General features: G+C 38.1%; 1 protein-coding gene across 5 annotated transcripts in view; it reads left to right on the top strand.

Moving 5' to 3' along the window:
* TP63 (tumor protein p63) overlaps window positions 1-26,365 on the top strand; it is a 270,789-nt gene that overhangs the window by 103,598 nt on the left and 140,826 nt on the right. For all 5 annotated transcript variants that reach the window (XM_027538406.1, XM_027538405.1, XM_027538404.1 and 2 more), the window contains exons 2-3: window positions 4,253-4,381; window positions 5,004-5,136. In XM_027538406.1, the coding sequence (XP_027394207.1) occupies window positions 4,253-4,381; window positions 5,004-5,136 (262 nt within the window). The remainder of the gene's footprint in view (window positions 1-4,252; window positions 4,382-5,003; window positions 5,137-26,365) is intronic.

The following is a 26,365-nucleotide window of genomic DNA, read 5'->3' as shown; positions in this document are numbered from 1 at the left end:
CTAGACAATTGATTTTTTTTTTTTTTTAAACAGAATCCTTATTTCAAATGAAATCTTGCTCAGAGCCCTAATACATGGAAAACAGACAAAAGTCAAACTTCATTGTATTAAGGACAGGTATGTTTCTGGACATCTAGTGATATGGCCATTTAATTACATATGTGAGTACACTGAGGCACCTAGGGTTTCATGAAATAGTTTGATAACCACCAGTCTGTACCACACCCCACCCTCATCATTTTAAATAAAGCCCTCTTGATGCTTGAGGGCCTGAGGGAGGAAGCTGCCCAATTTAATATTGCAAGCTTGAGACAAAGGTGACCTAGAAGAAAATGAGAGGTGATAGGGGTGTTGTTTTGGTCCAAGGATACAGATACAGAATGCAAGATTTGAACTGAATTGAAATGAGGGATGATTCCAGTTTAACGCAATTATCAATACGTCTATGTGACACTTTTGCAACTTTAACAAACCTTTCAAATACACTATTTAGGTAGCATAGTTTAGTAAGTATTGCCTGGATACAAATTATATAGTATTTGATCTAATAGAATCAGTGTATTAATTATGTAAATACAATCATTGCTTGTGTAAACAAAAACATATAACACATTTTCTATAGCTAAACCTTTCAAGTAAGGCCTTCAACCACTCTGTGAAGGAAGCATAGCTGAAAAATGTATGGTACAAAAATATGAAGTAGCATGGCCATGGCTTCATAGAATGTCAGCAGTAAAACTGAGATTTGAACCCAAGTCTGTCTCACTCCAATACCCGTGTTCATTCCACTCTAACCTCGAGGAACTATCAAACTGCAAAGATGGAGATCTAGGCTTAGCCTTCAATTATTTAAAATTCTTTGTCATTCGTTACACAAGTAAAAAGCTAGCATTTGCGAGATGCACCAAGAGGCCAAGAATATTTAAAGAAAAATTTTATTCCAAATAAGCAACCAGGAAATCTGCTGTGGGCTGGAGAGCATTGAGGTCTGGGCAGGCTTTTGAAAGGCAGCAGAGTAGAGATGATGATCTTTATGTAACATTCAAGAAAACTGAAGCTCACATAACTGAGGGGCATTTTCAAGAGGATGGAGCTGGTTAGCTGTAACATCAGAGATACAGGGAAGATCTTCTTAGAAATCAAAGAGAAACTAAAGGGAAAATATGAAACAAAAGAATATCAGAGTTAAGCATGAGAGAAACCAGAACTTCCATGTAGAAATAGTAAAAGAAGTAGAAATCCTAAGTGACTATGGAGTCAATGATATATTTTCTCTCTGTTTCAGAGGGGAGTGACAGTGTCTAACTTCCATCTAAGCTCCTTTCTTCTTTTTGAGTCAGCCCCATACTGTCTGTTATTTAAGATCTAGGTTATGTTAACTGTCAGTCTCTTAGAAACTATAGCTACATTTCTGCCATCTTTAAGAAAAAACTTGTACTAATTTTCATATTAAATGTCACACACTGAACATCACTGAGAATCTACTTCGTGCTGCTGAGTTTACCTTCTAGTACTCACCTGGCTGTCAGGTTACCAATAATGGTGTTAAAGTGTTTGAATATTAGGGATGTGCTTGTGGGTCCATGTACATTTTGGAGTTTGAAATAATTCATACATTTGTTTACCTCCATTTTTTTTCACTGCTTAGGAATTGTTTTTATTTTCTCCACTTCCTTCTCCTTCTGTCTTATTTGAAGGAACATAAACATATTCAAAAGTGTCACCTGTGGGTGAAATCTTAACTCTAAGTCAGTATTAGATTTATTAACTTTCACTTCCTTTCTACTCACTAGTTGGGAGTATATAAACCAAGTCTGGATCCTTTCCCCAAAAGAAATAAAGAAAATGAATGTACTCTGTTGATGTAAAGATATTGGATTTTCAGATGCTCTTCTAATTATAGACAGATTTCCTGGATGGGCCCATGAAAAACGTTGTAAACTTTCATAGTCCACTCTTATTTCCACCTCCATCAGGTTAACTTTCTTACTCTTTGTACCTGCTCTGCCTATGCTATTGCATCTGTTCTCATGGATTATTTTCACCCTATGATGAGGATTTCTGTTTCTAAACTTCTGGCCTGTTTCTCTCCCATAAGGTTTATTCAACTGAGTGCTACACTTTTAATATATCCCATTGGTACCTCAAACTTAACATGCTAAGATGGAACTCATCATCTCTCCTTTCTTTCCAAGCCAGATATTCCAACTGTATTCATTGGTTTAGTTGATGGAATCATCAACCACTGAGTTCAATAAGGTTGGAAACTTGAAGTCATCTTTGCCTCTACTATTCCTTATTCTTCCATCAGTAATATAAACAATATGTGATTTGATCTTTTCACTAATTATTAAAATTGTCCCCATCTTCTCCACCCCCACTTCTATCGTCCTGCTGTCTTATCTGGACTTATACAACAACCTCATAAATAACTTTGTCCATAAACCGATAAGCTATAAATCCTTCCTCCATACAACTTATAGATTTATCAATGTAAGACATATTCTGGGGCAAACTCATGCTTCACATCCTTTAATACTGTAGAGATGGCTACAGTAACCTACGTATGTGATAAAAAAAAATTGTATAGAAATGAATACACACACATAGATACAAAGGAAAGTACAATCATATTAGAATTTCTGAATAAGATCATATCAATGTCAATATTCTAGTTGTGATATTATATGACAGTTTTGTAAGATGTTACTCCTCATTGGGGAAATTGGGTAACTGGTACGTGGATATGCTCTTTATTTTTTATTATAACTGTATGTGACTATAATTATTTCAAAATATAAAGTTTGCTTAAAACTATCTTACAAAATTCTTCAACATTCACCAGAAGAATTTAAGCTTTTAAAACAACATGTCACAACATGTTGCTTTCCACCTTTATCTCCTGGCATTCTCGGCCCCAAATTTTTACACTAGGCTAATAGCGTCACACACTGCTCACTCTGTAACTTTAGTCCTTATCTGGCCTGACTAATTTCTTCTCATCATTTAAGGCTTTTTCCTTGATCTATCAGATGAGATGTATATATCATCATTGTACTTTTACAGTGTTATGCACATTGTATCACATTTATTAGAGATTTTCCCCCTGTTTTAACTTCTTTACCAGGACCTTTTAGTGGGTGAAACAGTCTTATTTACTTTTATTTCCAGTGCCCATTAATTTCCTGACAAATAATAGATGTTCTCTGTATATCTGACTTTAGAAAATGAATGTGCCTCTCTGTAAGCTTGAAAACCATCAACTAATGTTATTATCTTCTACTATATAACTAGACTTAAAGCATTCATTTGCAAATTTAAAATGATTGACTATCCTACTATTTCTTTAACTCTTTATTATACTAACAGTAATGATTAAGAGCTTAGCTAAATTCATCCTGGAGTAAAATTAGTCTACTGATAATCACAATGAATCACATACATTTAAGGTGAGATATGCAGATAGAATGCAGATTTGGAGACTATATCACCTGAGAAAGCTGATGTTTTCCTTCACATGTATAAGGATCAAGTTTTCTTTTTTTTTTTTAAGTAAAAGCAAACTTGAGGACCCTATAAGAAAATGAAGCAAATAGAAATACCATTCATTTGTAGTATATTCAAATGTTTGCTTATCCCTTGGTCTGACATAAAATTCTGCACTCCAATTAAAAACCACCCACGCATACATTAAGATGTGTAACTGGTGATAAAAAAAAAAAAATTGAATTCAAAAGTTTGAATTTATTGTCCCTGGGCCTGATTCTAAGATGGAGTTATGAGACGGGTAATTATGCTGAGGGTAAAATTTAAGATTTCTAAACTCATTTTTATTTTCTGATTTTTCTTTTTACTTGCTGGAGGCTGAATGGGCAGATAATCAATTGAGACATTTGTGAAATGGGCTTAATAATAGGTTAGACTCACTGTCAGACTTAGTGAGGGAATGTTTATTTTCTTTTTGAAATCTGCAGGATGTAGATTTTGGATAGTGGAGGTGCAGAGTGTAATTTTTCTAGTTAAGAAATAGACCTTTGATAGAAGTCTTGATTGCCTGATTTTAATGGCAAAACGGGATCCTTGCCACTGCTTAAAGAGATACCAGTTGCTTAACTCGTAAAATTTGCTGTGTATACCGGCATGTTTTTGAAACTTTACTCACTCCACTTTTTGATTGACTATGTTTTAATTTTAATATTCTGTCTCATTAATACAGAAACTGTAACCCTAGTTTCATTTTTATCCTTTTAAGGTTTGTAGAAACCCCAGCCCATTTCTCTTGGAAAGAAAGTTATTACCGATCCACTATGTCCCAGAGCACACAGACAAGTGAATTCCTCAGTCCAGAGGTTTTCCAGCACATCTGGGATTTTCTGGAACAGTAAGTATCAAATAAGCAAAAAAGCTGTTTTACGTGAACTGTTATAAATAGGTAGTGGTGGATAGTCGAAGTACTGCTTATGAAGGCATGTTTTTAGAATGAATCTCCTACCTAACCCAAAATAACTTCCCCAATGACTCTCTGATACTCAAATTCATTCCTTTGGGTTAAAGACTCTCATATACTTTTACTGTAAATAATCTCTGAGAAAGTGAAACACTAAATTTTATTGTTCATTATACCTTGCTGGGAAAAGGATTATTATCTCCTTAAGATTAGGCTGGGACACCTAACTAAATTAAGGGAAAGATGAAACGATATCAGAGTATTGGGGACCCATACGATTAGTATACATCTCTGACTCGTTCCTTCTATTCTGTGTTCCACCTAGTGATTCTTTGATGAGGGCAGTGATTTTTACTTTACAAATGGAGCTTAGATTTGGAATGCCAGAGGTTTCACATCTCGTAAGTATTTGAGCCAGATTTCATGCTGAGGGTTTCTGACTCCAACCAATGAGCTTTGCCAATTTTAAAGCAAAAAGAGCTCATTGTTACCAACTGAATGAGTGTGTGTTAGTCCCTCTCCACACCTAACACACTTTTGTTTTCCTTTATGGCAGACCCATCTGTTCAGTTCAGCCCATTGACTTGAACTTTGTGGATGAACCATCAGAAAATGGTGCAACAAACAAGATTGAGATTAGCATGGACTGTATTCGCATGCAGGACTCGGACCTGGGTGACCCCATGTGGGTGAGTGGCATGGGCTTCCCCTTTAAATCTGTGGGCCATGCTATCCACTTCTCTTATACCTCTTCCATGGCACATAAAAAAGCAGGTGACTCTGAATGGTCAAAGCCATTGGAAAGAGAGTCATTGTGGTCAGCAGAGAAATAGTTAAGAGCTGTGGATTCTGAGTATGCCTCAATTCTGCATAATGTATATGTTTCCTTTGGTGTGGAGAAGAGGATTGGAAGTAATTCCTTGCATTCTTTATCTGAATTGCTCCTCCCAGTGTTTCACAGCTGGTGGAGACAGAACCAAAGTCAAGTCCTGAATTGTATCCAAAGCACTTTCTTCTATGGCGAACTGCCTTTCTTATAGAATTATCCTTTTTAAATGAAGGAGGATGAAGTAAATTCTACACAAATACACAGATTCAAGTACCTGGTAATAGAGTAAGAGGAGAGAAGCTAATATCTAAAATAGGCTCTCTTTTTTTTTTTTTTTTTAACTTCACCACTGGGTCACTCATGACCTTAGACCTCAGTTATGAAATGGTAAGAACTTACATGTACACACCTCCCAGGCAGCTAAGGAGTATACAGGTTAAGGATAGTAAAACATTTTACTGAGGTACTTAGGTGGACTTTCTTGTATTTGTGCAATCCATCATGCTAACTGGTGTGTTTTCTTTTCTTTTTTTTAATCATTCATTCATCCCACAAGTGCTACAGGCTTTTATACAGGCTACTTTTCCTGTATAAAAGCAAACAAAAACCTGTAGAAAAATAGAAAGTAAAAGAGAGAAAGAGGGTGGGGTGTCATAGAGTGTCTGCTGATGTGATTAAACAGAGCGCCTTATAATGTACCACGCCTCTCCTTTTTGGAGCTGGGGACGATTACCAGGTAACTTCATTTGAAGGAATGGTACAGATGAAAGATGTTTTGGTATACCCTTGCCTTTCTGATTCAATGTAAGATTTTACTGGAATTCTCACTGTGTACTTTTTTATATAGATTGTACTTCTTAATATTGGAAAAAGAGGAGGTTGGGGGAAAAAGAGAGGAAATGGCCAAAAATAGAACATTGTAATTTTACAAATACACTGATATTTTGTCGCCAAATTGATAAATGAAAAATACACTTCTTCATTGGCCCATTCCATCTTAATATGGATTCAGTTCTCAATTATCCTTGATCTAGTGAAAAGAGACTGATAGGTAAATCGAAGGTTAAGTAATTCAAAGCTTGGGAATGTATGATAATTAAGCATAAATATTTATAAATATATAAATTCTGATTTGACAGTGATTTAGAAATTCGGATAGTCCCAATTCATTGAATAATATCACCTTTTACGCTGATAGGTTTCCCTAGGTTGGTGCTCTGTGTCTTCTTACATTCTCTCCAGGCAAGGATTTTCTGTTTCTCATAAAAGCAGGTCAAAGTTATTTAATTTAAAATGCAGAACGAAGTATTTTCATTTACAGTTCCTGTTATTATTATCTTCTCACAGACGGAAGCACATGGGTTTTTAATGTGCCATGCTGTTTCTCCTTTGCTATTAGACATTTTCTCCTTGAGAACATCTCATTTTTTCCACCTCGTATCTAGCCATTTCCTCTCCATCCCTCAGCATCAAGCTGGCCTTACCTTCTTTAGGAAAAGGTTCCATACCACTGTTCTCTACCAGTCTGAATTAGAGATTATTCTACAGAAGCAGTCTAGGTATAATTTTAATCATAAGACTTATTGTATAATATTAATATGATATATTATTTCTTTCTCTATCTCTAAAGGGGACAAGTGGCATATTTTGTCATGCATGTTTTTTTTTTTTTTTTTTTGCCATGTTTTGCCCATAGTAGGCCCTCGGGAATTTTTAAAGTCATAAGAAATGAGACTTGGGAAGTTATCTAAAAAAGGTAAAATGTTCTCTTTAAGATCGCCCTGTCCAAAAGATTTTTTTTTCAATGACTATAATGTCCTATATTTCTATTCTTCAACACAGTAGCCATTAGCCATGTGAATCCTTTGCGCGTGTGAAATATGGCTAGTGCAAACGAGGAACTTAATTGTAACTTTAGTTAATTTAAATTTAAATTGTTTCGTGCAGCTAGTTCGTAGTGTATTGGGTAGCAAAGTTCTAGAATACCAGCAATCAGGGAACCATTCTCTGCTTCAGCATTCGCATCAGCAAAACTTTCTGTCCTGTTCTTCTCTTGTATTCCTTCCATTTTGATTATAGTAGATCAGTATAAAAAGTGTCGTGCTCCTTTACCTCCGTTGTTTCCCCACTTCTGTTTGAAAGTACTCAGATTTGCCATTTGAGTTATAAAGATTCAGTCATTTAAAGTTTATTTTGGTGCTTTGGGGGCTTCCCTGATGGCTCAGCCGATAAAGAATCCTCCTGCAATGCAGGAGACCCTCGTTTGATCCCGGGGTTGGGGAGATCCCCTGGAAAGGGAATGGCTACCTACTCCAGTTTTCTTGCCTGGAGAATTCCATGGACAGACGGTTCTGGCAGGCTGGAGTCTATGGGGTCACAAAGAGTCAGACATAATTGAGCAAATAACACTTTTACTTTTGGTGCTTTTACAAAAGAGCTAAAGGAAACTTTGGAGAAAACCTAGTTGAGTATCTAAGGAAGAATCAGCTAAGTTATACAGTGATCTTCTAAGAGGGTAAGGAGGAAAGAGAGAAAGGCGAGGAAAGTCATAGATATAATTGCTCTTGTAGCCAGTGTCTTATTTAGCTAAGAAGGGACTGCCTTGTTTTTTAGGTTATTATTATTTAAGAAAAGTTTGAGAGGATTATTCATTTATATTCAAACTTTTTTTCCTGAGCATTGGCTATGAATCTATATGCCTGATGTTGATTCTTTTTAATTGATTTTTTTGATGCTCATTTATCCTGGTGCTCATTGAAACTTAGAGTATTCCATTTGAAAGTGATTTAAATGTTCCCCTTAGGTGTCAGAATTACAAATTTTCTTGGCTTCAATATCAGATGATGGTTAACACATCTAATATTTTATTTAATCCTTTCTGGAACTTCATGAGTTAGAAATTATTATCATTGTTTTGATAGAATTAATAATTAAAAATTAATTAAATTTAATAAATAAAAAGAAAAAGTGGTTAAAACCCTTTTCTAGGATGATATGCATAGTCATCAGCAGTGTCAGTATTTTGCCCACATTATTGGATGCAATCTTTTCTTATTCTTTTTCTATGGTAATACATTTGAGTAGAATTTGGCCTCTGTTTCTTCTTGAGTACCTCTGTTTCTATGAGATTGAGGTTTACCTGTGTGGGAAAGCCTCCACTCTTCAGCCAAGAGAGAGCCATACAGTAGAGAGTCTCCATACCTTTCTTTCTTCTGGGGAGGTAGGCACAGGACACCACTGCTAACTAGGAATAGTGAAACAGAGTGCTGCTCTCACTCACCAGCAGCTTAGAGCTTGAAATTAACTGTGTCAGATTGAAGGTAACAAGAAATCAGGATATAAGAGCAGAATAGAAGCATTTGCAAGGAGCAGAGAATTGAAGTGATTTAGGAAAAACTGGAAAATACAATGAAATGGAGTTTTGCCAGTATGGGAAACAAAATAAATCATTTGGAAACAACTATATTGAAAGGAATGTGCAAGTAGAGTGAGATTGAACTTATTACATACATTTGCCTCTCTGTGGTCTTTCTGTTTTATCTCCAAAGAACTGAGGCATTGCTATTAAAGTATAGTTCTGCATGAATCCTGGGTTTTCCCTTGACTTAGGACAATTCTGACATCCTCATAGGCATCCATGTGAAGAGGCCACATGGGTAAGACTAGATAATAATGGTAGTCCTTAGCTAAATGAATGACAAAATGGTGGACTAGCTCAGGATGTAATAGTAACTGGTGTTCTGGTTTAGAAAGTAAGAACTAGGATCCTCTGAGATTCCTTGTCCTTCTAAACTGAGAGCTGTTGCAACTGGTGTGAAGCTCTTTTAGTCCATTACTTGATAGCATATTTTCACTTTTTTGTATATAAGTTAATAGCTAAATAGTTACAAAACTCTGCACATAAATTGCTTTTCTCTTGCATATAATAAAAAACATTTGGGATCCATGCCAAACATTTTCTCACTATGCAAGAAATATGAATCTGTGAACATGAAATTACTTGTCAGATTATCAAGGACAAAACTCTTGAAATTGAGAATGTCATCACATTTTTATTGATTTTTAAAACTACCTTCACCTTAGAAACTAGTCATGAAGTGAAGTCATAATATTTTGCTCTTATATGAACAAAGAGAACTTGAATTGCAGAGAATATGTGCCTTCTTCATTAGGATGATTTTAGTGTCACTGAAGAATGAAATACATTGGATTAACAAATGAATTGAATGAGATTTCTCAAAAAAGTGTTATAACTTAGACTATGCTTCCAAGATCCTTATTAGTTCTTCATGCTATTGTCTATTGTATTACTTTATATCTCAGTTTTGCCTTATTTATCAACTGTCTAAGCATGCCTGTCATGTCCTTAAGAGGTGGATAATGATATCGACACTTAAAGGTTTTCCTGGAATGATGGATGGGAAACTATATGACATTTACTTTTGCATTTCTTTAGTCTTTGTACTTTGAAGAAAACCCTGTTTAGTTGAATTGGGTTTTTCCCTAGGGATTTTTAGAAATTATTATCTAAGATCATGATTTCTTCCAGGGCTTCCCAGGTGACACTAGTGGTAAAGAACAGGCCTGCCAAAATACAGTGGAAGTAAAGAGATGTGGGTTCAATCCCTGGGTTGGGAAGACCTCCTGGAAGAAGGTATGGCAACCCATTCCAGTATTCTTGCCTGGAGAATCCCTTAGACAGAGGAGCCTGGCAGGCCCCAGTCCATAGGATCACAAAAGGTTGGACACAACTGAAGTGGCTTATCATGCACACATGCATGCTTTATTCATCTGTATTAAAAAGACCATAGCATACATAGGACTATCCATTTTTGTAAATTGTTATTATAGCATCCAGTTATAAATGAAGAGTCTTCAACCCTACATACCACAAAGCAGATAGTGCTTTTGTATTTGGAAAGACATAGGCCACAGCAACCTGGAGAAGGGCATGGCAACCCACTCCAGCATTCTTGCCTAAAGAATCCCCATGGACAGAGGAGCGTGGTGGGCTACAGTCCATGGGGTTGCAAAGACTCAGACACCCCTGAACAACTAACCAAAATACAGGCCCCAGCACATAGCATACTACCCTGTATCTTCTATAACCAATATTATATCATATTTCACATAGATTATATATATATTAGCTCTAGCCATAAATATTTCTTTAGAATTTACTTTCCTATATATGCTATGTTCTTTGTAATACAGCTGAAAAAATCATAGTCTCTAGCCTTGAGAATACCAGAATAAAGCAGAAAGGCAAGTATGTACAAAAAAACTTTTGAAAAGTACTCATATATATATATATATATATTTCAGTTCAGTTCAGTTGCTCAGTCGTGTCCAACTCTTTGCGATCCCATGAATTGCAGCACGCCAGGCCTCCCTGTCTATCACCAACTCACTGAGTTCACTCAAACTCATGTCTATCGAGTCGGTGATGCCATCCAGCCATCTCATCCTCTGTCATCCACTTCACCTCCTGCCCCCAATCCCTCCCAGCATTAGAGTCTTTTCCAATGAGTCAACTCTTCACATGAGGTGGCCAAAGTACTGGAGTCTCAAGTTCAGCATCAGTCCTTCCAAAGAACACCCAGGACTGATCTCCTTCAGAATGGACTGGTTGGATCTCCTTGCAGTCCAAGGGACTCTCAAGAGTCTTCTCCAACACCACAGTTCAAAAGCATCAATTCTTTGGTGCTTAGCTTTCTTCACAGTCCAACGCTCACATCCATACATGACCACTGGAAAAACCATAGCCTTGACTAGATGGACCTTTGTTGGCAAAGTAATATCTCTGCTTTTGAATATGCTATCTAGGTTCGTCATAACTTTCCTTCCAAGGAGTAAGCGTCTTTTAATTTCATGGCTGCAATCACCATCTGCAGTGATTTTGGAGCCCAAAAAATAAAGTCTGACACTGTTTCCACTGTTTCCCCATCTATTTCCCATGAAGTGATGGGACCAGATACCATGATCTTCATTTTCTGAATGTTGAGCTTTAAGCCAAATTTTTCACTCCTCTTTCACTTTCATCAAGAGGCTTTTGAGTTCCTCTTCACTTTCTGCCATAAGGGTGGTGTCATCTGCATATCTGAGGTTATTGATATTCCTCCTGGCAATCTTGATTCCAGCTTGTGCTTCTTGCAGCCCAGCGTTTCTCGTGATGTACTCTGCATACAAGTTAAATAACCAGGGTGACAATATACAGCCTTGAGGTACTCCTTTTCCTATTTGGAACCAGTCTGTTGTTCCATGTCCAGTTCTAACTGTTGCTTCCTGACCTGCATACAGGTTTCTCAAGAGGCAGGTCAGGTGGTCTGGTATTCCCATCTCTTTCAGAATTTTCAAGTTTATTGTGATCCACACAGTCAAAGGCTTTGGCATAGTCAATAAAGCAGAAATAGATGTTTTTCTGGAACTCTCTTTTGCTTTTTCGATGATCCAGCAGATGTTGGCAATTTGATCTCTGGTTCCTCTGCCTTTTCTAAAACCAGCTTAAACATCTGGAAGTTCACGGTTCATGTATTGCTGAAGCCTGGCTTGGAGAATTTTGAGCATTACTTTACTAGTGTGTGAGATGAGTGCAATTGTGCGGTAGTTTGAGCATTCTTTGGCATTGCCTTTCTTTGGGACTGGAATGAAAACTGACCTGTTTCAGTCCTGTGGCCACTGCTGAGTTTTCCAAATTTGCTGGCAAATTTAGTGAAGCACTTTCACAGCATCATCTTTCAGGATTTGAAATAGCTCAACTGGAATTCCATCACCTCCACTAGCTTTGTTCGTAGTGATGCTTTCTAAGGCCCACTTGACTTCACATTTCAGGATGTCTGGCTCTAGGTGAATGATCACACCATCATGATTATCTGGGTCGTGAAGCTCTTTTTTGTACAGTTTTTCTGTTTATTCTTGCCACCTCTTCTTAATATCTTCCGCTTCTTTTAGGTCCATACCATTTCTGTCCTTTATAGAGCCCATCTGTGCTTGAAATGTTCCCTTGGTAGCTCTTATTTTCTTGAAGAGATCTCTAGTCTTTCCCATTCTGTAGTTTTCCACTATTTCTTTGCATTGATCACTGAGGAAGGCTTTCTTATCTCTCCTTGCTATTCTTTGGAACTCTGCATTCAGATGCTTATATCATTCCTTTTCTCCTTTGCTTTTCACTTCTCTTCTTTCCACAGCTATTTGTAAGGCCTCCCCAGAGAGCCATTTTGCTTTTTTGGTTTTCTTTTCCATGGGGATAGTCTTGATCCTGTCTCCTGTACAATGTCACAAACCTCCATTCATAGTTCATCAGGCACTCTATCAGATCTAGGCCCTTAAATCTATTTCTCACTTCCACTGTATAATCATAAGGGATTTGATGTAGGTCATACCTGAATGGTCTAGTGGTTTTCTCTACTTTCTTCAGTTTAAGTCTCAATTTGGCAATAAGGAGTTCATGGTCTGAGCCACAGTCAGCTCCTGGTCTTGTTTTTGCTGACTGTATAGAGCTTCTCCATCTTTGGCTGCAAAGAATATAATCAATCTGATTTTGCTGTTGACCATCTGGTGATGTCCATGTGTAGAGGCTTCTCTTGTGTTGTTGGAAGACAGTGTTTTCTGTGACCAGTGCGTAATCTTGGCAAAACTCTATTAGCCTTTGCCCTGCTCCATTCCGTATTCCAAGGCCATATTTGCCTGTTACCTCAGTTGTTTCTTGAATTCCTGCTTTTGCATTTCAGTCCCCTATAATGAAAAGGACATCTTTTTGGGTGTTAGTTCTAAAAGGTCTTGTAGGTCTTCATAGAACCATTCAACTTCAGCTTCTTCAGCATTACTGATTGGGGCATAGACTTGGATTACTGTGATATTGAATGGTTTGCCTTGGAAATGAACAGAGATCATTCTGTTGTTTTTGAGATTGCATCCAAGTACTGCATTATGGTCTCTTTTGTTGACCATGATGGCTACTCCATTTCTTCTGAGGGATTCCTGCCTGCAGTAGTAGATATAATGGTCATCTGAGTTAAATTCACCCATTCCAGTCCATTTCATTTCGCTGATTCCTAGAATGTCGACATTCACTCTTGCCATCTCTTGTTTGACCACTTCTAATTTGCCTTGATTCATGGACCTGACATTCCAGGTTCCTATGCAATATTGCTCTTTACAGCATCGGACCTTGCTTCTATCACCAGTCACATCCACAACTGGGTATTGTTTTTGCTTTGGCTCCATCCCTTCATTCTTTCTAGAGTTATTTCTCCACTGATCTCCAGGAGCATATTGGGCACCTACTGACCTGGGGAGTTCCTCTTTCAGTACCCTATCATTTTGCCTTTTCATACTGTTCATGGGGTTCTCAAGGCAATAATACTGAAGTGGTTTGCCATTCCCTTCTCCAGTGGGCCACATTCTGTCAGACCTCTCCACCATGACCCTCCCATCTTGGGTGGCCCCACATGGCATGACTTAGTTTCACTGAGTTAGACAAGGCTGTGATCCGTGTGATCAGATTGGCTAGTTTCCTTGATTATGGTTTCAGTGTGTCTGCCCTCTGATGCCCCCTCACAACACCTACCGTCTTACTTGGGTTTCTCTTACCCTGGTCGTGAGGTATCTCTTCACGGCTGCTCCAGCAAAGCACAGCCGCTGCCCTTACCTTGGACAAGGGGTATCTCCTCATGGCCACCCCTCCCGACCTTGAACGTGGAGTAACTCCTCTCAGTCCTCCTGCGCCCACACAGCCGCCGCTCCTTGGACGTGGGGTTGCTCCTCTGGGCCGCCGACCCTGACCTCGGGTGTGGGGTAACTCCTTTCGGCCACGTTTCTGCAAAGCCCTGACAACCAGTGGGTAGGATTCCACTCTTCCGCTGGATGAGGGATGGGTTCAATCCCTGGTCAGGGAACTAAGATCCTAAAAGCTGCTTGGCTCAGACCAAAAAAATAAGAAAAAGATGAATCTCCCCCTTTGGCAAAGAGTGTAAGTAGTTCAGAGGTGTTTAATAGACATAAAATGTTCAACTTTTCTAGTAATAAAAAAAATTGTGAGTTGAAACAATGAGTTTATTCATCCATTTGGTCAGCAACAATTTAAATGATTAATATCCAGTGCTGGTAAGATTGTTGGGAAACAGTCTTTTTACTTCTAGTAGAAGTATAAATTTGGATGGCAATGTTCTTATTCTCTTTTATTTAATTTTCAATGTACTTATCCCTTGGTCTGTAAATACCCTTTTTAGACTATTTTTCTATGAAATTATTAAAAACATTTACATAGGTATATATAAGAACACATACATACACACACATAAATGAAAGTTTCATTGCATCATTGTTTGTAATATACAAAATGGTACAACCAGATAGAATTCTTTATACTTAAAATTTTTGGACTGTGCTAGATAGAAACTACAGTTTAAAGCCCATGAAGATAAGCCCACAGTGAAAGATGGTATTACTAGTTATGATGTGTGATCATTTTCATCTTGGCAATCCTATTGCTCATGAACCTCAGTGTGATTTTTCTATCTGTGCTTTGTGAGAGGCATCCTTTATATTCTGAGAAAGATTATGTAGAGCTGATGTTATTTCTTATTGTTTGGTGAATTTTCTATTGAAACCATCTGGGCCTGAATGTTTAATTTTTGGGGAGTTCTTTCATTATAAATTTAGTGTCTTTAGTAGTTATAGGACTATCGAATGATCTATTTGATCTTGGCTAAGTTTTCATAAACCACGGGGGAACTGGTTAAATTCAAAGTTTTTGAATTTATGTATGCAGAATTGTTTGGTGTAGTCCCTTACCCTTTCAACATCTGTGGGATCTATAATATCCTCTTGTTTCATTTCTAATATTGGTAATTTGTGTTCTCTGTTTCTCTGTCTTTCTAGAGACTTATCAGTTGCATCAATCTTTCAAAGAATCAGCTCAGCTTTTAGTCTTTTTAGTTATTCTCTGTTGTCTTTCTGCTTTTAACTTTGTTATTTTTGGTCTTATTTTATTTTCTTCTGCTTCTTTGGGTTTATTTTTCTCTTCTTTGTAAGTTGTTTCTATTGAACATTTATATTACTTAATTGAGATCTTTTACCTCTTCTAATGTTTATTTATTTGTCCTTTGTTCTGTTTTTCTTTTTCTGCTACCATTTAGATTATTTGACCTGTTTTTAGTATTTGATTTTAATTGTTCTATTTTGGTTCTGGCTCTATCTCTTTGAATAGTTTTTAGTTATTGCTCTAGAGATTGAACTATTCATAATTTTTCACTGTCTATTGAGAATTTATATTTTACCACTTCAAATGGAATGCGGAAAATTTACCATAACATTGATTTCATAACATTTCCCATGATGTTATAGTTTTCATATATATTACATCCATATATCTTGAATGCTACCTCAGACAGTGGTATAATTTTTACTTTCAACTGTCAAACACATTTTAAAGAACTGAAGAGAATAGTCTGTTTTATTGAACAGGATATTTATCATTGAAATTGTTCTTCCTTTGTACCAAAATTATAGTTCTGATTGGATAGTATCAGAAAAAAATAAAGAATTCCATGCACTCTTTTGTTTATCAGAATGATTTTTTTTCAAAGAAAAAGAAATACTTGCATTTTCTAAGCAGAATCATAAACCACATCAGAACTTTAATTTGATGAATTTTTATTGATCAAAAGTTTGTAAACATTCCCTCCATGTCTCCCTCATCATTTCCTCCCTCCCTGCCTTTACACACACACACACACACACACACACACACACAGAAACACACACAGACACACATTGACTCATATAACTCAATTTGAACAATATCTGCAGTTATTTTCCAACATTATAGAATTGTGTCAAAATGGTCTTTGATAGGCCAATATTTTTGTCTTCACTTAATAAATTCATTTGTTATACGTGTTAAGAACATACTGTGTGAACAAAACATTTTTAAGTAAGTCACTCCAGTCAAGCTGCCAGGGGCTGGGTACATTGCTACATGAGTCACACAAGCATTCTAAATCTTCCTTCTTACACATCTTCTCCTGGCTCAAAAAGTAGAAAGGCTGTATAATACAAATAACAGTAATTTTCTGTGTCTATGTCTCTTAGGTACCAGAGATACACAATGCACACCAACTCTAAGTCTGACACTAATGTCAAGAGCTCACATCAAGCTATTTCCCTTCCATTCTCCTCCTTCTTGATCTCCTTCAGACTTCCAGAGCCACCCTCACCACCATCCTCCTATTGTTCCTCCTATACATTCCCTTGGCCCTTTCCAAGGTTCCTGCCTCTTCCCATTCCCACTCACTTTCCCCCCTTTTCTGGTCTTTTCAAAAACCAGTAGAGTTAAGTGCAGACAGATTTAAACAATGGCTTTTATTTTTCACTTTGATGACTGACTACCTGATATTTAATATAGGGCTTTATAATTTATTACTTACTTTAGATTTATACACGGGTTTCCCAGGTGGCGCTAGTGGTAAAGAACCTGCCTGCCAATGCTGGAGACCTAAGAGACAAGGGTTTGATCCCTGGGTTCAGAAGAGCCCCTGGAGGAGGGCATGGCAACCCAGTCCAGTATTCACTGGGGCTTCCCTGGTAGCTCAGCTGCAATGCAAGGGAGCCCGGTTGCATCCCTAGGTTAGGAAGATTCCCCTGGAGAAGGGATTGGCTACCCAATCCAATTTTCTTGGGCTTTCCTGGTGGCTCAGGTGGTAAAGAATTTACCTGTAATGCAGGAGACCTGGATTCAATCCCTGGGTTGGGAAGATCCCCTGGAGACAGCATAAGATTTGTAATCAGACATACTAGAGTTGGAATTCTGTCTTTACTAATTTTAGCTGTGTGAACTTGAAAATCTCTATAAGCCTCTCCTTCCTCTTTTCTATGGATGGATATAATATTGATCAGCAACTTTAAGAATTATGAGTTTTTTCATTATCTGATTTGTTTTTATTCATAGTTCCTGGCTTATAAATATGTTGTTGCTGTTCAGTCACTAAGTAGTGCCCAACTCTCTGTGACCCCATGGACTGCAGTGCAGCAGGTTCCTCTGTCCTCCACTGTTTCCTGGAGTTTGCTCATATTCACGTCCATTGAGTTGGTGATGCTGTCTAACCATCTCATCCTCTGCCACCCCTTCTCCTTTTGCCTTCAGTCTTTCTCAGTGTCAGAGTCTTTTTCAATGAGTCAGAATGATTAATTAACTATAATTGATTGAAGTATAAATATATTATCAATTAAAAATGATTATTTTTGTTGTTACTTGTCCATCTATGCTGATTTTCACAATTCTGTAAGACAGATCCATATGCATTACATTTTATACTAAAGGACAAATTTAAAGATTGCCCTGATTATTAAAGTAATCAGATCAGATCAGATCAGATCAGTCGCTCAGTCGTGTCCGACTCTTTGCGACCCCATGAATTGCAGCACGCCAGGCCTTCCTGTCCATCACCAACTTCCGGAGTTTACCCAAACTCATGTGCATCGAGTCAGTGATGCCATCCAGCCATCTCATCCTCTGTCATCCCCTTCTCCTCCTGCCCCCAATCCCTCCCAGCATCAGAGTCTTTTCCAATGAGTCAGCTCTTCGCATGAGGTGGCCAAAGTACTGGAGTTTCAGCTTCAGCATCATTCCTTCCAAAGAAATCCCAGGGCTGATCTCCTTCAGAATGGACTGGTTGGATCTTCTTGCAGTCCAAAGGACTCCCAAGAGTCTTCTCCAATACCACAGTTCAAAAGCATCAATTCTTCGGTGCTCAGCCTTCTTCACAGTCCAACTCTCACATCCATACATGACCACAGGAAAAACCATAGCCTTGACTAGACGAACCTTTGTTGGCAAAGTAATGTCTCTGCTTTTGAGTATGTTATCTAGGTTGGTCATAACTTTGCTTCCAAGGAGTAAGCGTCTTTTAATTTCATGGCTGCAGTCACCATCTGCAGTGATTTTGGAGCCCAGAAAAATAAAGTCTGACACTGTTTCCACTGTTCCCCATCTATTTCCTATGAAGTGATGGGACCGGATGCCATGATCTTCGTTTTCTGAATATTGAGCTTTAAGCCAACTTTTTAACTCTCCACTTGCACTTTCATCAAGAGGCTTTTGAGTTCCTCTTCACTTTCTGCCATAAGGGTGGTATCATCTGCATATCTAAGGTTATTGATATTTCTCCCAGCAATCTTGATTCCAGCTTGTGTTTCTTCCAGTCCAGTGTTTCTCATGATGTACTCTGCATATAAGTTAAATAAGCTGGGTGACAATATACAGCCTTGACGAACTCCTTTTCCTATTTGGAACCAAGTAATACATTTTTAATTAATTAAAAAGAATTTTACAAGTTAGTATCAGAAGTATATAGAATCCCTACCTAAAGATAATAATTGTGAAAGTTTTAGGTGTTTTTTCCAGTTGTTTTCTTAGAAGAAATAGATTTTGCAAAACATATTTGGATCATGCCATATATAAATTTTGTAATCTGCTTCTTTTTCTTTGCATTCTATGGTGAACATTTATCTCTTATCCACTAATCTTCAAAACAACATTAATCACTGTATTTTAAATTATTATATAGGTATGTAATGATTTGTTTACCTGTTTTTCTACTCACAGATTTTTATTAAGAATATTTGCATTCAAAACACTTTTTGTTCTTGCTGCTTAGAAGTATAATTTTTGAGTAAAGTATATGCACACCAGTTATGGATACATATTATCAAATTTCTTTTAATAAATTTTTTTCCCAACTCACACCAAATGTGCAAAACTGTCCATAAAGTGGAAATCAATTTTGGTTATACAATCTCTTCTTTAAAAAGTTGCAAATATGTCTAAGCACCTAAAGGAATTTCTGTTGTTGTTACTTAGTCTCTGAGTTGTGTCTGAGTCTTTATGAGACCATGGACTATAGTCTACCAGGCTCCTATGTCTGTGGGATTTCCCAGGCAAGAATACTGAAGTAGAATACAATTTCCTTCTCCAGCGATCTTTCTGACCCAGGAATTGAACCCACAGTTTCTGCATTGGTAAAAAGACTCTTTACCACTGAGCCACCAGGGAAGCCCCAGTTGTTTGCAAATCAAGATGAAATAATCCCTCTTTATACATTTTTAAGTACCAATGGATAGTAGTGTTGCCTGGAGATGAGTAAGACATATTAGAGAATGGTGCATCTATAAGTGGGAAGAGTAGGCCTAATTGGAATGAGAAACGTGTGAGGAAAGAGGTGATAAAAGAGGGATATACAGAGTATATTTATAAACTTTACTTTAGGATTAACGCAGAACATTGCTATGGGCCTATTTCCTCCTCTGCCATCCAGCACGTCGAAACCTTGCTTTTAGTATCCCTAACCCTCTTACTCATTGCTGCTGCTGCTAAGTTGCTTCAGTCATGCCTGACTCTGTGCAACCCCATAGACGGCAGCCCACCAGGCTCTCTCATCCCTGGGATTCTCCAGGCAAGAACACTGGAGTGGGTTGCCATTTCCTTCTCCAATGCATGAAAGTGAAAAGTGAAGTCGCCATTAAAAAAATCATCAATCATCAGTTTTCATTCCAATCACAAAGAAGGGTAATGCCAAAGAATGTTCAAACTACTGCATATTTGCACTCATTTCACATGTTGCTGCTGCTAAGTCGCGTCAGTCGTGTCCGACTCTGCATGACCCCATAGACAGCAGCCCACCAGGCTCCACCGTCCCTGAGATTCTCCAGGCAAGAACACTGGAGTGGGTTGCCATTTTCTTCTCCAATGCATGAAAGTGAAAAGTGAAAGTGAAGTTGCTCAGTCATGTCTGACTCTTCGCGACCCCATGGACTGCAGCCTACCAGGCTCCTCTGTCCATGGGATTTTCCAGGCAAGAGTACTGGAGTGGGTTGTCATTGCCTTCTCCGCATTTCACATGCTAGCAAGGTAATGATCAAAATTCTTCAAGCTAGGCTTCAACAATATGTGAACCAAGAACTTCCAGATGTTCAAACTGGAATTAGAAAAGGCAGATGAACCAGAGATCAAATTGCCAGCATCTGTTGGATCATAGAAAAAGCTAGAGAATTCCAGAAAAGCATTTGCTTCATTGACTATGCTAAAGCCTTTGACTGTGTGGATCAGAATAAACTGTGGAAAATTCTTAAAGAGATGGGAATACCAGATCACCTTACCTGCCTCCTGAGAAATCTGTATGCAGGTCAAGAAACAATAGTTAGAATCGGACATGGAACAATGGACTGGTTCCAAATTAGGAAGGAGTATGTCAGGATGGGATATTGTCATCCTGCTTATTTAACTTACATGCAGAGTATATCATGCAAAATGCTGGGCTTGATGAAGCATAAGCTGGAATCAAGGTTGCAGGGAAAACTATCAATAATCTCAGATATGCAGATGATACCACCCTTATGGCAGAAAGTGAAGAGGAATTAAAGAGCCTTTTGATACAAATGAAAGAGTAGAATGAAAAAGGTGGCTTAAAACTCAACATTCAAAAAACAAAGATCATGGCATCTGGTCCCATGACTTCTTGGCAAATAGATGGGGAAACGATGGAAACAGTGGCAGACTTTATTTTCTTGGGCTCCAAAATCACTGTGGATGGTGACTGCAGTTATGAAATTAAAAGATGCTTGCTGTTTGGAAGAAAAGGTATGACCAACCTAGACAGCATATTAAAAAGCAGAGACATTACTTTGCCAACAAAGGTCCGTTTAGTCAAAGCTGTGGTTTTTCCAGTAGTCATGTACAGATGTGAGAGCTGGAAAATAAAAAAGGCTGAGTGCCAAAGAATTGATGCCTTTGAACTGTGGTGCTAGAGAAGACTTTTGAGAGTCCCTTGGCAACAAGGAGATCAAATCAGTCAATTCTAAAGGAAATCAGTCCTGAATATTCACTGGAAGGACTGATGCTGAAGCTGAAGCTCCAGTACTTTGGCCATCTGATGCAAACTCATTGGAAGAGACCCTGATGCTGGGAAAGATTGAAGGCAGGAGGAGAAGGGGATGACAAGGGATGAGATGGTAGGATGGCATCACTGACTCGATGGACATGAGTCTGAGCAAACTCCACGATGGTGAAGGACAAGAAAGCCTGGCATGCTGCAGTCCATGGGGCTGCAAAGATTCTGACATGACTGATCAACTGAACAACAGAGCTTTTATGTATTAGTTCTATGAACACTAATGAAACAAACAAGAACATATATTCTGTATAGCAAAAGCACTCTAATTTTTGGAAAATGGGTTTGCAGGTACTCATGTTGCTTATGAGGTGGCTCAATAATCACTCAGTTTAGACTAAATTCATGTGTCCCCTAAAGAGCAGACTGTTTTTCTGTTCTGTTCTTTGTACCATGTAACCAATCGGAAGGCATTACTTTGTTCAAGAGTGCCAAGCCAGAGACTTTACCTTAAACCCAAGTATGCATTTCAAACCTTGAACAAACAGTCTGCTTAATAAAATAAGGGAAAGGGTTTTCTTTTTCTCTCTTCTCTAGAAACTCACAAACATCACTTGACAGGTGACAACTCCTCCATTACAAAAGGGGCTGTTTGCTTTTTGCTTTGGTGTTTGGGTAAACTGCAGCATGCACTGGCAGAGAATTTATTGCCTAGGGGAAAGTGTTTGTAGTTGCTGTGTTTAATCTGAAAAGAAACCTTTTTCCTGCTCTCCCCTCCCTTGGTTTTGCAGGAGAGAGAGCTGGAAATGATAGCCCAGGGGGAAATAGTTCCCCTAACACCTGTCTTTGGTGTAACCTCAGCAATGTTACTTAAGACACTGTGCTCAGTGTGTATGCATTCAAGATGACAAAGTTGAAGAGGGCAGATAAACAAAAAGGGATTTCAGCAGAAACACTGGAACTGATTCTGACCTTGCATCCTCTTAAAAACCAATCAGGTTGAAATCCTAGCATGCTGGCTTAAGGAGAATCTGATTTGTTTGAAGTAACACCCATCCTATTAGTCACTTGTCCTGCTTTTGATCACCAGTTTATTTCATTTAGTTTTAATCTATAAAACTTGAAATAATCTAGTTTATTGAATTTAGGAAGTGTAGACACGATCTAGTCCTAGTCCAGCCTTCTTCTACTAGATAGAAAAGCGAAGATCCAAGTTGATTACTATTGGCTCCACCAACGTTTCCATTAGAGTTTGTGGAAGAGTCAGGGCTAACCCAGTTTTCTGTTTTTCTAAACCTGCCTCTCCTTCTACTATTAGACATATATTAAGAGTTATAGCTCTGCAGGTATATGACTGCCTGCATTTGAATCCAATTCTGTCATTCACTATGGTGATTTTGGTTAAATCTGGTATGTTTCTGAGCCTCAGTTTCCCCAGCTGTGAAATGAAGATGATGCTGTTGGTAACATACCGTAGAAAAGCTATTTAGAGAATTGAGAGAAGACAGTCTTTCAGTCTTATAAAGCAGTCGGCAAAATACCTTGCATGCTATCGGTTTTCATGGGTGGTAGTTTTTGCTATTACACTCTTGAATGTGATAATCTTGCAACCAGAAATTATCATTTTAAGTAGAGCAATTACTGATACAGGAAAAAGAAATAAATTTGCTTAGATTTGTATTCTTGTATTTCCATAAAAAGAAGGTAATATTTGAAGATAGGCTGGCATTCTGTAAAATCTGTCTAGACCATCCTTTTCCACTTGAAACTGGATAAAGTTTTCTTTAAGTTAAAATCAAATGGTGAAGCATATTTCTTTTAAAAACTGAAGAATTCAAAGAAAACATTTCACTTTAATTATTAAATATTAATATTATTTTAGTTATTTGGCTGCCATTCAGTAATCCTAAGAAAATAAAATATTCCTTTTGCCAGTCTACTAGCTAAAACTGTGCACTTAGATATACCTGGGTTTGAACTGCAGCATGATAATGAAGTCAGAGCTCCTAGGACTCTCAGACATTTTAATTCAGCGGTTCTTTAAGTGTGGTCTCAGGTCAGCAGCATCAACCTTACTTAAGAGCTTATTAAGAAATGCAAATTCCTGGGTTCTACTCTAGATCTATTAAATCAGAAACTAGGAGAGGGAGGGCAATAATCTTTCAATAAACCCTCCAGTTGATTCTGCTGTTTGAGAAACACTGGTAGAATTCAGTGTTTCAGCAAAAACATATTTTTATGGATGAGGGAATTTGGGCTCCAAGTGTAGGTAGAGTGACTTGCCCAAGGGGACACAGTCATAATGATAGAGAAAAAAACACATAAGCCAGTCTCTACTTTAAAATAGATATATCTAGCTGTGATTCATCTGTAAACATGTAGAAAGCTCTTCTGGGTTATATCACTTGAAAAATAAAAGGTAGAATGTAATACTTCAGAAGAAGTAATTAAATATATTTAACTGGTTGGCTACACATCTTTATTAGTAACATGTTATTAAACAAGATTGCACACCTGTTTGTTTTTTCAATTGTAAAGACAGTTCATAAGAATCTTTACCTTGGCAAAAAGACAAAAATTTTTAAGCTTATGTTCTTATCAATTCATCAATAATTTACCAATTATTTACTAAGTTCAAGATATTTTGCTCTGGGTACAGCTTTAATAAAAGAGCTTGGGAAAAAATTGCTGAGTCTATTACTACCTATAACATAGAGTTGGCGGGGGAGACAGATATGAAATTAATGAACTAGATTATAAATGATCTAAATGATCATACCTATTGAGGGATAAATAGAAAAGACATTGAACACCAGACCAGAGTTTAGTCATCAGCACTGACTGCTGGCTCTGTAACTGCAGGGGCAATGTTTATATCACACTCTGTATGAAGGATAACTCTTAGGCATTATGTAGCTGGTGTTCCTGCCATCTAGTTAACATTTGGTGGATGTCATACTTGAGAAAATCTGGGGGATTAATGAATAGACAAAGAGCACATTCTTATCTCCCAAACCTCCCAGTTTATTATGGGACAGGAGACACAAACCTTATCAAGATAGAAATGGTAAGCACCAGAATATGAATTTCAGCAGGAATTCTAATGATCATTTCTACTTGAGAGCTCAGGAGATATATTGGCTATATGAAAAAGAAGGGAAAGAAAGTATTCTTGGTGAAGAGAAACCATTTAAGTTAGTTAAATTAAAGGCTTAATTCTGTGAAACATTCAGTGTACGAGAATGGGATACTGTGATGCTTAGAACAACACTTGCCTCACTAGCATAATGCAAATTATTGTTTTTTTTAATTCCCTGGACCGCAGAACATATGTATCCACTATCAGTTTGAGACTCCTTGATGTAAGTATAGACACAAATTTGGTGAATTTCATCATGGGAAGAGGGATAGTTTGATTTAGCTGAAGCCCAGCAAGCAAAAGGAATATGGGAACAGATAAACAGTTGAGTTGAGGTCACTTTAAGGAAAACTGTAGTATGTTCTAACCTGGTGGCCTTGCTGAAGTGATGATAGGGTACAGAGTGTGGGTGACTAGAGGATCAGAGACTGGAGGCGTGGAGGTGTTGGCACACATCAGTTCAGTTCAGTCACTCAGTCGTGTCGTACTCTTTGCGACCCCATAAATCGTAGCATGCCAGGCCTCCCTGTCCATCACCAACTCCCAGAGTTCACCCAAACTCATGTGCATCGAGTTGGTGATGCCATCCAGCCATCTCATCCTCTGTCGTCCCCTTCTCCTCCTGTCCCCAATCCCTCCCAGCATCAGGGTCTTTTCCAATGAATCAACTCTTCGCATGAGGTGGCCAAAGGATTGGAGTTTCAGATTCGAAATCAGTCCTTCCAATGAATACCCAGGACAGGTCTCCTTTTGGATGGACTGGTTGGATCTCCTTGCAGTCCAAGGGATTCTCAAGAGTCTTCTCCAACACCACAGTTCAAAAACATCAATTCTTTGGCGCTCAGCTTTCTTCACAGTCCAACTCTCACATCCATACATGACCACTGGAAAAACAATAGCCTTGACTAGATAGACCTTGTTGGCAAAGTAATATCTCTGCTTTTTAATATGCATCTAGGTTGGTCATAACTTTCCTTCCAAGGAGTAAGCATTTTTTAATTTCATGGCTGCAATCACCATCTGCAGTGATTTTGGAGCCCAAAAAAATAAAGTCTGACACTGTTTCCACTGTTTCCCCGTCTATTTCCCATGAAGTGATGGGACCAGATGCCATGATCTTAGTTTTCTGAATGCTGAGCTTTAAGCCAACTTTTTCACTCTCCTCTTTCACTTTCATCAAGGGGCTCTTTAGTTCTTCTTCACTTTCTGCCATAAGGGTGGTGTCATCTGCATATCTGAGGTTATTGAGATTTCTCCCGGCAATCTTGATTCCAGCTTGTGCTTCTTGCAGCCCAGCGTTTCTCATGATGTACTCTGCATATAAGTTAAATAAGCAGGGTGACAATATACAGCCTTGACATATGCCTTCTCCTATTTGGAACCAGTCTGTTGTTCCATGTCCAGTTCTAACTGTTGCTTCCTGACCTGCATACAGGTTTCTCAAGAGGCAGGTCAGGTGGTCTGGTATTCCCATCTCTTTCAGAATTTTCCACAGTTTCTTGTGATCCACACAGTCAAAGGCTTTGGCATAGTTAATAAAGCAGAAATAGATGTTTTTCTGAAACTCTCTTGCTTTTTTGATGATCCAGCGGATGTTGGCAATTTGATCTCTGGTTCCTCTACCTTTTCTAAAACCAGCTTGAACATCTGGAAGTTCATGGTTCATGTATTGCTGAAGCCTGGCTTGGAGAATTTTGAGCATTACTTTACTAGCATGTGAGATGGGTGCAATTGTGTGGTAGTTTGAACATTCTTTGGTGTTGCCTTTCTTTGGGACTCTAATGAAAACTGACCTTTTCCAGTCCTGTGACCACTGCTGAGTTTTCCAAATTTGCTGGCATACTGAGTGCCACATCATCTTTCAGGATTTGAAATAGGTCAACTGGAATTCTATCACCTCCACTAGCTTTGTTTATAGTGATGCTTTCTAAGGCTCACTTGACTTCACATTCCAGGATGTCTGGCTCTAGGTGAGTGATCACACCATTGTGATTATCTGAGTCATGATGATCTTTTTTTGTACAGTTCTTCTGTGTATTCTTGCCACCTCTTAATGTCTTCTG

Source organism: Bos indicus x Bos taurus, chromosome 1 (assembly GCF_003369695.1).
Source record: "Bos indicus x Bos taurus breed Angus x Brahman F1 hybrid chromosome 1, Bos_hybrid_MaternalHap_v2.0, whole genome shotgun sequence".
Classification (NCBI taxonomy): domain Eukaryota; kingdom Metazoa; phylum Chordata; class Mammalia; order Artiodactyla; family Bovidae; genus Bos; species Bos indicus x Bos taurus.
Note: the sequence above shows the minus strand (reverse complement) of the source record. Positions and strands in the feature narration are given on the sequence as shown.